Raw genomic sequence first — 12,286 nt, 5'->3', positions numbered from 1 at the left:
ATAAAGCTTAACTTTGCTGTAATTTTGTATCTTAGATTTTGCTCCATAGAAATGCTGAACTCTCAGTTACCCACATCAGTGCAGTAAATCAAAATATTTTCCATTCAGAATAAAAGAAAAAAAACCTTGCTTTTTAGTTGGTATTTTTACTGATCATTAGACATTAATATTTCATATTTTAGTAGTGCAGTGTAAGTGGGACATATTGCAATGCTTTTGAATAACAGTCACAAATGTATTTATAAAACACTTTCACTTATATGAAAGAAAAAGAACTCTAAACGTCATGGAACACTTTCTGTTTATCAAGAAAACACTGGTCTTGTAAAAATAGCTTTATTTCTCACTACATTCTGCTACGTGTTGTAAAACCTTAGAAGTGAAACAGGGCTGGTTTGTTTTGTCTTATGGGTTTGTTGGTTTTTGGGTTTTTTTTTTAGCAAGGATTTAATTCATATAAACTAAGCACTTTGTTCTATATGTTCTAAATTCCAGCAATGAGATAAATAAATTGCTGGATTGGAGGGAACATAATTATTGAATTTTGGCAGAACTTCAGTGAACTCTGCCATGAAAGATTAATGTGCACAGTGCACTCTTAGATTCTAAAGTAACAGAGTAAGATAAGGGGAGTGCATAACAGGCTCCAACCTTTGTGATTTAAAGAAAATAGAAAACCATAGCCAAATGTTAACTTTTGGTATAAACTGCTAATGATAATGTTTTGTCATCTGGGTGATAAAAACTACAGGACTAGACAAGAAAATCCAATTTAACACAAATTCTCTCCACTTCTTCCTTTCTCTGCTTCCCATTTTTTCGGTATTAGAATAGCCACAGTTGCTCCATGTTAGTAGGAAAGGGAGAGCAGAGCAGGCAGGGTACTTGCAGTATCCAGTAATGTAATGTCCTGATGGAATCCCTCCACATCCTCATGTGTCATATGTGGGTTTTTACTACAGTCACGATTTTGGTTTGAGATTACGGTGCATTCATTTCAGAATACAAGTAAAATTGTTCTGGCTGGATGAAGGCTACATGGATTATTCCCTCTCTCTTCTTTCTCTACCAAACCTTGACTGTTTAAAACATTTGCTTCAATTGACAATTTGTGGTTATAATCACAAAATCTTATTCCTCTTGGCTTTTAAATAATTGCTGCACCCAAATAATGTTTTTAATTGAGAACAAAGATGTATTGTCCTGCCAGTCAGGCTCTCTTGGCAGGACCAGTAGGACTGCAAAACCTTTTTAGTACTTTCAGTCAGTTTTCTATAGGAGAGAACAGGCACAACATCCACCGTGCTCTGGGGAAAGCGCTGCCGCTTTGCCGACTGGCCCCTGCTCCTGGGATCAATCCCTCTGCCTGCTCAGCCTCTCCAGCAGCCTGAACCTGAGCCCACATGTTTTCTCTTCCTCAGATATGTGCAGGAGCAAGCAGCAGCCCCTGGCCCCGGAGCTGGTTTCCCGGAGGGCTCAGGGACTGGCCGCACGATGGGCAGGCTGCAGACAGAGGGGCTGGCCATGGGGATATGGCTCAGTGCACCCAAAATGCCTGGGATCAGAGGGAGTCAGGCAGGGAGGATCCATGGTAGGATTTTTCCTCTGTTTGCTCCTTGCTTCCTGACTGTTAACCTGCTGCTAAGGCTGAGTGTTTTAAAATGGCAGGTATCCAGAGTCTTGGATATATTTCATGACTTCAAAGACATTTCTTCTCTCCTTCCCAGTCACATCCTTAAGCTCATGATGACAGCATTACGAGTGGGATAGTTAAAGAGATATAAGGACAAGGGACTGATCCAGTGCCCGTTGCAGTCAGCAGAGAGAATCCCTGGTCTACGTGTCTGGATCCCACACCTTGTGACCTGGCTGCTCTTCCCCCTCAGTTCCTGGTGGCACTAGTGTGACTAGCACCGCCATCCTACTCAAGCAGCTTCCTTGTCTTCACTGGCACTCCTCAAAGAGGGAGGTTTACTGAGTAAAAGGTTTGAATGTGCCTTCCTTGTGTTGTAAAGAAGCAGAGTCCAAGTGTTTATTTTGGCTATTGACAGCCCTTGTCTTTCTCCCCTTCTGGAAATGACTCTTGTTCCTGACCTTGATTTATCAATTCGTATCACCATTTCAGGTGGAGTTCAGTATGTGCAGCTGCCTGTCTTCTAGTGTATCCCCATTAAAATGCTGCATTTCTCTATGTCCATAATGAAATAAATTTATATTCTAGGCCTATTGTTTTGATAATCAGGCACAATTTTCTTTCAGTAAGGTTGATTCCAAGATACCTTCGTCTTCAAACAAAAAAAGGATACTTTTATTTTTTTATAGAACTGTAGAGTGCTTCAGCCTTTGTTTGCCCTATAAATGTATTTAGTTGGAAAACCTTTAACAAGTTATATTCAGAGTGTGTCTGTATTTAAAAGTAGACAATGATTCCCTTTTCTTTTAAGTAATTCACAGAAATGGTCATTGTTTTTAGCAATGCAAAAACACTACCACAGATAACTAAAGAATAGTAGTAGGAATATCGTGCCTTCTTTGCATGGCTAATAAATGTATTTGCAGTGTGAAATCAAGTTATGCTTTCACAGTAGTGGGATTATGGATTGTTAAAATACACAGTCTTAGAATATTATAGATATTTTTGCAAAAGTTGTATAAAAGACCCAGTGAGCACCCCCTATACAACTTTAATGCGTGATAGTTGTCTGGATGTTGAAATGCCTACCAGGTGTGGCACGTGAGGCTCTGAGGCGACCAGACAAAAAGGTGCATTCCAGCAAAGCCTGCTGTTCCCTCTCTGCTGGCCTGGGGAGTCCTGCCTGCCGCAGGAGCAGCTGCTCCCAGGGGTGCTGAGCTGGGGCACCGGGCCCCGCTGCCCCGGAGCAGCTGCGGAGCAAGGCGGGAGGGAAAGCGGAGCCAGGGCAGGAGCAAAGCCAAGGCTCTTGTGACTGCACAGAGCATTTGTTCTGCCTGGTGGAGAGGGAGCACAGTGGCTGGTTTGGGACCTGAGCCTTTCTCAGAGCAGGGACAGTGCCTTTCAGCTGCAATCCCAGAGCCCTTGGCAGGCTGTGGAGAAGTTATGTGGGCAGAGCACTGGGAGAAGGCTCAGTCCTGTGAGAGATCCTCCAGGGCTTCATGAGTTCCAGCAAAATTTAACACCTGAATTATACACAGAAAATATGAGACAGGTGAATGTGGGTTCTTAGATCTCTAACTATGTGGAAACCTTTCTTTCAAGCATGGTAATGGATTATTAAGCAGTTTAATTTGTACTGAAGAGATGTTTGGGTGCTTTTTAAGTTTTCTGCACATTGTGCAGGTCAGCAGAGCAAATGATCCAAGAACATAATCTGTAAAATGATGTACCTTGTGTTTTACGAATTTGCACACCCTGGTGTCCATTTCTGAGGAGTCTGTCCCTGGGCATGCCATGTCTCCCAGGGGCTGAGCATTACAAAAGTTTGACCTTTCCCTTCCACTGGGACATACAAAATCTTGCATGTCAACATTACAGTCTTCCAAAATACAGAAAGAGTGTTGTGAAGAAAAAGAGTTTTGCAGATATCTGCAACATTTTTTTTTAATTGTGAGAAACAAGGAGCAGCGATATAAAAAAAGCTGTTGTACTTGGGTGGGGCAAGACGGAGTAGGGGAGTAAGGTTTGAATTCAGAAAACCCAAGCAAACCGTATAACTTACAATGTTTGCAACCTATGAAAATATTGATGGCAGAATTGAAATTGCATTATGTTGGCAGATCTCAGCTGAAATAGCTTTTTGCGGTCTCAAAGCACAGCTGAAGCAGCAGAGTATTTGACTAAAATACCACTGTATTAATAACAGGAAAGAAACAAGTACTGGAAAGGAATTCCGAATACAAGGTATCTCGTTTGGGGACATGCATTAGTTTGGTAAATTCTAATTCCCAGACTGGCAATAATGACTGCTACTGAATACCCTTTATGACTTTCAGAGCAAGAGAGGCCAACTTGAAGAGCATGCATATTGTGATACCCTCAGTGGTAAGTACCCTAACTGCAATCAAGTTTATTACATTTTTGTAGAGTGGAGGCCTTTTCAAGACCACACTTGATGCAGCTTAGTCACACAACAGCTTCAAATGGCATTCTGGAATAATAGGGCAGTAATGTGATACAGTCTATAATGAAAATCAGTGTAAAGCACAGGTGGTTGCAAGCATTTGTGTGGTCAGATATAAAACCTTTGCTATGGGTACAAGCTACTGCTTTCCCACTTGAGGAAAGTATAATTAAAAGTGGTCTCCAGATGTGCTGGCACACATCTGCTGTTTTTAAAAAGGAATTTTGAAAGTACAAACCGAACTGTATTGCATTCATCATTATAAAGCTGTTGATGGTTTTTCAGGTAATAAAAAGATTGGAGGCATCAACACTCCCACTGTAAAACTGGCGTGTCTTTAGACAACAGCATTTTGTGTTCACATTGTGTTCTTAGGATTTTCCATGAGTAGTTCATAGCTGAGCTGTGACAAATATGGAAAATTTTTCTGGACAAAATTTAACACTTATTTCATGAAAATATGAGAGTAGATTCCTTGCTAGTGATTTCATTTTTTTACCTGGTAGATGTAGCAAATTTGTATGGTTTTGTTTTCAGTGCAATGAATAAAATATATTATAAAACATTAGGATTCAGTTTCTTTAAACAAATTTTTAAGATGTGGTAATAATCAGGAAACAAGAAAAATACGATATGTTGAAAATAGACCTTTAATTTCACTTCACACAGAAAGCAGAAAAAACTCTAGTTATAGGCTTCCATGATGCATCCTTAGTTGAACTATCTGGAAGAAAATAAATCAGAAAATAATTAGAAAAAGTCATAGGCTTTAAAACGTTACTGAGAGAAGATTACAGATCTTTTGTTTTAGCTAAGTAAACAACCTGTTCATCCTAATATCCCACTGATTTTGGTAAAGCTAATATTTCCCCTGGAAATGTTGGTATTAAAATAAAACCCCTATTTCAGAAGTAAGTTTTTTGCTGTTCCAAAATTTTAGTTACTGCTGCTGCTTGGAATAAGCACAAGGGAAGACTATTGTGCCAAGCACCTTCTTAGTGACATTTCTTCTAGCATTGAAGAGGTACTTATAACTGGTTTTGAGTTGGTTTTGAAAATAATGAAGGATGTGATCTACTAGTCTAGAGTGTCTTGGGCTATTGGCTGGGTTGCTAAATGATGAGAGAAGGTATTTTAGGATGTCCTGTCTAATATTGCCACACCTCTACACATATTTTCTTTACTTACTTCCACATAGGTGACTTCCAGCCTCCCTTTCCAAGTGAGTTTAATCCTCAGCAATTACCTTAAGGAAATACTGACACTGAGTAAATCAAATGGATTTCTGGATATTTCCTCTTAGTTGGACTCTTCCATACAGCAGTTGCTTTTTTCATTTAAATCTTTCTTTCTTGCCTAAGCAGAATCTAAAATCTCTTTTTAAGTATAAATGTGAGAATAATTTGCAGAAGATTTAGTCAGAATAATGGTCAGAGAGATCAAAAAATTTTTAATATAAAACTTTATATATTGCCTGTACTTAAGTTTCTGGACTAGATTTTCTGTCTGACACCTTTTAAGTTCTTACAAAGACATTGATGGATTCAGTGAGGGATGCAAAAAACAAACTCAGTAGCAAATTGTCCTGTGTGTTTGGTTTTTCTGGAATAACATAATAACTTGCTGTTGTCCTGGTGCTGCTAAACAAGAGTGCTCTGGCCTTAACAATTTCATACCCCTGAGACAAAAGGTCCAGATCAGCTCATTGCATCTGGTCTGTGAATGGGGTCTTCTTGAGAATGCAATGAAATGGATGACAATCAATAAGAAGGATATTAATAATGTCATAGTGAAAATGCTGATTTCATCAATACTGCTAGTACATCTGACCTTTTTCTTTTAATGCATATACATTGTGATGGCTATGGTACATTATAAATGTTCTATTGTGGCATAAAGGCTTCAAATTTGTGCTTCCAGTGGCGGTTTTACAAGGGTATATTTACTAACATATACACATACATTTAATATGAAACCACATTTAAATCACTGTTTGCCCAGGAGGTAGGATTTTAGCATTGAACCATTATGTTTGGGTATTTTTCTGGCAAAATGCCATTTGACATGAGACTTAGAAAGGTCTAAAAGAATACAGATATTTAGATGTGAAAATGTGCAGAATGAACACTACCTGGCACTTAAATTACACTCTGTTGCAATTAAGACTTGTTAATAGTCACTCCTTTGAACTGGCTGCTCACATCAGAGACAAGCCCTGGCCAGACCCTCACAGTTTTGTACATAATCATTTTGTAGAAAGAGTTAGTTTCCACAGAAGGTCAGGTGGGTTAGACAAAAGAAGTAGCTTACTGAAAGAATAGATTATTTAAATGTTGGGCAGGTTGCATCCGTGGCAACTGCAGAATTTTGAGTGCTTTTTGATTATTCACGTTCTTATTACTTGAAAAGTAAAATGCTGCCCTGAGCAGGGGAAATGTGGAAAAGTGTTTTGGGGCTGTGCATCAAGGGGCATGGAAAAGGCATTTCATTGGGTGGCAGAGATGCTGCCCTGACCCACAGATACAGGAGACAACCCCCCAGAGATGTATCACCCCTCGAGGGCAGCAAACCTGTCCAGTGGAGCTCAAACAGATGAGGCACTGCTCCTCTGGGGTATAAACCTCTTCCAGACATACAGTACAATTCTGTAAGAGGCCAGAGAGTTGCTGACTGCAAGTGGAGAATCTGTTACATATCTATAATACCATTGCTACTACGTATTGCCAATTTGGAAAGGATTTCCTCTTCTGAACATCTATATCCTGTTTTGGGGGTAGTATTCTGGATGCAACTCATCTAAGTGCAGTGCTCATTTTTTCACCCAGAAAAAAGAATTGGGAGACCCAGCTTCATGCTGTATTTTATCTCTATTTAGAACACTTTTTTTTCTTTCTTGGGTTTTGAACTGTTGATGTTAATATTTTCTTGTAAATCAGGAGCATTGGCAGCACTTTTTATGCCTCCCAGATACCCATTCTCCACCTTAAATTAAAGACTTCTGGCTGTGGGTTCACAATCAGTTCCTATAATAATATGGTTTATAAAAGTTTAGAAGTCTTGGCTAAAGCCTTGGGAAGACTAAGCTACAGGGAACAAAAAAGAATACTCTCATATTAGGACTGAATTTTAAAAAGTATGTCCCTAGAATGAAAAAATTAATGGAGGAGAAATACACATTCAAAATATTGCTAAATATAATCTTCAAATATTTTGATGAAATGACTTTACAGAAGTTGAAGACAGATCAAAAGTAATTATCACGTGTGTCAAGGGATTTTTTTAAATTTCATAACTTTCTGATCTCTGAAATAGAAAAAAAGATAAACTATCATTTATCTTATAAATAAAAGTCAAGAGGAAAGTGAATCAGATCAAGTTATATATTTGCAATCGGAATATATTGAAATATTTCATTTTGTCTTGTTTTTCTACATCTATATTAGTCTTTGGGAGAAAGAAAACAAAAAAGATAATTTTGAACTTTAAACCAGAACTTTTTTGTCTTGAAAATTTAAATTGAATATTCAAGCAATTTCGAAACCCTCTCTTCTTTTTTAAATGACAAGTAAATTGACACATTTCCTTAAAAATAACTTTATTTTTAAAGAAACAATCTTTTTCTTGAGGCAAAATTGTCTAAAATATTTCCTGCTTACTCTATCACGTGATAAAGATCCAGACACGTAGACCAGGGATTCTCTCTGCTGACTGCAATGGGCACTACTTCAATTGTTATCCTTGTGATTTTGTACAATGTGAAACATTAACTAATTATCAATTTAAGCTGATGAGTTTTCAAATTCATTCTTAGAGAATGAAGTACATGGTAGTAGAAATATATGGAAAATCTAGTTTCAAAAACTTTGGCTTTGGATAAGCCTCATATGCTCATGGAAATAAGACCCCTGAAACCATCAGAAGTGGCGTGCTTAGTGATTTACTTGGGGTCAGTATGTGTTGCACCATTATAAATATCTTATACGAGACCTGAGCACAGATAGTTACGCTGCAAATAATTTGATTACAGCCATGCAGAAATTGCCGCCCTGGGCATTCACCTCCTCTGGGTTTTCCCCCAGTGCCTGGGAAACCTGTGCAGTGCATGTCTGTAGCCAGAGCAGTGTGAACAGCAGCAAGACAGAGCCCTTGGAATATCAGAGGTGTTCTCCAGGGAGGCCCCATGTCCTGCTGCCCAGCCGGGTGCTGCGATCACTCACCTTCTCCCAACAACATTAAACTGGGCTGAAAGCCTCAGTATTCTGCTTCCTGACATCATCCTGCTGAAATCTTTCAGTGTTAAGGAATGCTTAAAGACACAGCTCTTAACAGGGTTGTCATCCAAGTGAATATGCTTTTTACAGGTCTTGTGAAGGAATATCTCCTTTCAAACAGAAATGTGAGCACTGCGCCTTCTATTCTTGTGCCACCAGGGTCATCAGTTGTGGCAAGAGTGCTGCAGATAAATATATCTCCTCCTCTCCTGTCTTGCATAACTATTTATATTGTTTGCTAATCAAGTGCTTCAGAGTTGAGGTTGTTTCTGATCAGGTCTGGTTGAACTACCAGATGTACAGAAAAGAAAATATGTTCTGAATATTATTTTCACTTTTCTGTGAGGCAACTAGGAGAGGCTTTTATTTTGAGCTATCCAGTCTCTTATAGAACTACCTTCCAACTCCAGATAATTAAAGGGATATTGTGTATCTCTTGGAAAAGAGCTTTAGCTGTTCAGAGACAGAACATGAGTTTCTCTCTCTGTCAGTATCCCAGTGAAAATGCATGTCTGTGCAGTGTGTGCAGTTGCTGTTGACAGACACTCCCTGTTAGCGGCGACCGTGTTGGTAGTCTGGAGCATGATATCCCATTTTTGGCACTGGATAGCAAAAAGGGGGCATGGTACAGTGACAATAATCAGAGATCCTGAAGGTCAGATTTACAAGGAATGTTTGAATCAAGTGGAGTCGTTAGCAAAATGTGTTAGGAGGGACAAGAGTAACTGGTGGTGCCTTGTGGACACATAGAGGTTCCCTTCAGCCTACCTTACCGTTTCCTTCACCATTTTCCTCATACCCTATTACTTCACTTTGTCCTCACCAACACATACAGTTTTCTGTCTTTTCAGGGGGGATTTATGCACAGTGCTTCTAGTTGTTAAGCTTGTAAAGAGTTGATCGGGAAAATTTAACTTTTGTTGCAATTAACATCTCATGTTCAGCAAACTGGTTTGTATGGCAGGAGCTACTTTAGGGGAAGACAATGTCAAAAAAAGTCTTTTCAGCCTTTATCATGGCTCCTATTTCCAGCTGTATTTTCTGTGTAGTGCCCGAATACTTCCATTGCTTTCTGAAATAACAAGGAACAACCTTCCTGTAGCCCTTGATCCAGGAACAAATCCTCTGTGCTTTATTTTTTTCTCCATTCATTCTTCCCATGGGCAGTTGAAATGTACCACTGAAAATTCAGTGTGAAACTCTTCCTTCAGAAAAGCTTAAATAATGGGAAGTTCTTATCTAGCAAATTCTGGATAGATGACAAAAAATACCCAAACCAAACCAAACCAAGCCAAACAAAAACAAAAAAAACCCTGAACAATCCAAACCTCTAAAACCCTAACCAATTATAAATATTTCAGCTTCAGCATGGGAGCTTCCTAAGTGGCTAAGAAAGTGCCCATGGGAAGATCCTGTACTTACAGAATAGCTGAAGATAAATTGAGATTTGAACATTGTGGTAACTTTGTTTGGATTTTACTTTAGCCTTTTCTTACCACTAAGTGAAGCAGACATCTACAATGCTAAGAATGTGTGTCTAATGCTAAACAAATCCCTTTGTACATAAACCATGAGTACACAAAGTCTGTATTTTGCCAATGGATTCAGTAACATACTATAATTAAGCTTTGAGAACACACAAATGACAAACCCTTGATAAAAATGGTGACCTGTAAAGTCTTGCTGTGTAAGTTAGAGCTGCTAACTAGGACACTGTATCTTCCTTTAAAATATGATGGATATTGCACAGATAGAAATGCATCAAATGCCATCAAAGTTATATAGATAATTTCTTGTCAGAAGTGTTCAAAGTAATGTTCAGATTTTCTCTTTTGATGTGAATGGGGGAGTTACTAGAATATGTCCAATAACATGGTAATAATCACCTGTTCCTGCTGAGCAACCAGGTGTCTTCCTCACTAAGTGCTGACTGCTTGTCTCAGTGCTCTACAGAGCAAATTTACAGACCCTGTCTGCAGGAAGTTCTCAAACTGGAAAGCAAACATGGGAGGGAGACAAAATACACCAGGGCATCCAAACCAAGTCTTGTAGAGCAAATAGAAAACATCAACAAAAATAAATGGAGTGAGGGAGCAGAGGGTGGGTTGGAGATGTTTACTTTCTTGAAGAAAATGAAGTTCCATTTTGCAGTGTTTTGAATACAACTGAGGAAAAAAAAATGAAAAAGAAAACCCAATTCTATGAAACACATGAAAGAAGGAGGTGAAGTAAAACAATGCATATAACCTAATTCATGATGGAGTGAAGACCATGTGGTGTTAAAATATAGCAAGAATGTGAGCAAGATAAGCCTCTTAGAAATAAAATCCAGGTAGAAGCAAGTTTCATATTACCTACAGGTCACGAGGAAATGTGAGGCTACTGAGTAGAAGGTGTGCACTAAAATCTCTGTGTGCACTGAAAACTGGAGTTTTCAAAGGCAAATGGAACTCTTTGCTGTTAAAGACAAGCATAAAGATATATCTAGAAACATTAAAACATGACCAACTGATCACCAGATCCTGGTTCATAGTTGGATGTAAATTTAGTAAAATTAATCTTATTGAAACTGTATAGTAGTACCACAGAATGTCAAGAGGAATCTTGGAAAAGAGGTTTTCTAGTCAGTACCTGCTTATTTTTAAGCAGTGTAATCCACTTGAAGCAGTGTGGACTTTGAAAATTCTTTTATCTTTTCATTTTCTCAGGTAGAAAATTTTCTGTTTCTTTGGGTTAAAAAAAAATAAAAAGTAATAGAACAAACTATTTCATTTCATAGACTGTTTGATTCCTTATCAGCTATAGCCCTCCTAAGTTTTTCCAGCTTTTCACTGCTGAACTCAGCAGAGGTGGGTTTTTTTCACATGTTAGACACCACATGTGCTGTTGCCTGCACCCTGATTTTTGCTGCTGTGTGGTTGGTTTGCCAAGGTGCTGAAAACTTCAATTTGAACAACTCAAGATGACAAACAAGGTCAAAATTATGATACAATCAGTGCAGGAATGAGACAGTATCTGATCTTGCTGCTGCTCTTTTGTGCTGGGTTTGTATTTAACTCAAAGCTTTTTTTTTTCCTTGCTTTTTTTTTTCTCTTTTTGGGTTTTTGGGGTTTTTTTGTTTGTTTTTTGGTTTGGTTTTTTTTTGTGGTGGCAAACTGTTATTTTTATATTGCTTTTAAAAATAAGGGAAATCTTGAGAATATTTGTTATTGCCAAAAAACCTCACAGAGGATCGGCATCCAAGGAATCAGAATTTAGAAATCTGAGCTTACAGTGGGATTTGAAGGACGAGGGTGTCAGGCTTGTGATGAGATTGTAGAAACTGAGGAGCAGAGAAAGAAACAAATAGGGATCTGTTGTGACCAGAGCTATGAAGGAGAGAGGAGGAAGGGACACCACAAGGAGATGGATAATCCTGGGTAAGATTTCAAAGTTTTCAGAGCACACCCAAATCTAACATCTGTGGTCCCTTTTCCTGTTATAAACCAATGCAACATTACATCCGAGAAGTGTATGCTGAAAACTGTGTTTTAAACTGGAATACTTCATTAGAGTGTGTTCCTGAGTAATGAGCCAGTAAGGGGTGAGGAATTACACAGCCTAGGAAGTGATTATGGTGGCATGGGAGACTGATGATGTACAGCTCTCAGACCAGAAAAACTGTTGGATGAAATTAGAAGTGAAATTGCTGCTTTACTCCATCTCTGAGGTGGCATTTTTGCAAAACAATAAAAGCAAGATTTTTGGTACTAAGAACCTGAAATATTCTTTCCCCTGCTCAAAAAAACCTCAAGTAAAATGTCAATATTGCTTTCAGATATACAATTTTTAAAATGTCCTGGAGGGAATCATGTGTCATCTTACATCAAGTCTTCCAGCCAGACCAAAGTAATTTTCCCCCTCACACATAATATGGAT

At 38.6% G+C, this 12,286-nt stretch overlaps 1 protein-coding gene across 10 annotated transcripts in view; it reads left to right on the top strand.

Annotated features, from left to right (window-relative positions):
- Window positions 1-12,286, top strand: part of LOC111941251 (uncharacterized) — a 337,983-nt gene that overhangs the window by 240,800 nt on the left and 84,897 nt on the right. For 7 of the 10 annotated variants that reach the window (XR_015285176.1, XR_015285178.1, XR_015285179.1 and 4 more), the window contains one exon: window positions 3,970-4,018. The exons of the other annotated variants lie outside the window; for them this stretch is intronic. Coding sequence is in view for 3 of the 7 variants with exons in the window: in XM_086883483.1 (XP_086739609.1) it covers window positions 3,970-4,018 (49 nt within the window). In the remaining 4 variants the exon portion in view is untranslated. The remainder of the gene's footprint in view (window positions 1-3,969; window positions 4,019-12,286) is intronic. 10 annotated transcript variants of the gene reach the window in all.

Source organism: Cyanistes caeruleus, chromosome 3 (assembly GCF_971803275.1).
Source record: "Cyanistes caeruleus chromosome 3, bCyaCae1.hap1.1, whole genome shotgun sequence".
Taxonomy (NCBI): Eukaryota; Metazoa; Chordata; class Aves; order Passeriformes; family Paridae; genus Cyanistes; species Cyanistes caeruleus.
This window is presented reverse-complemented; position numbering and strand designations above follow the sequence as displayed.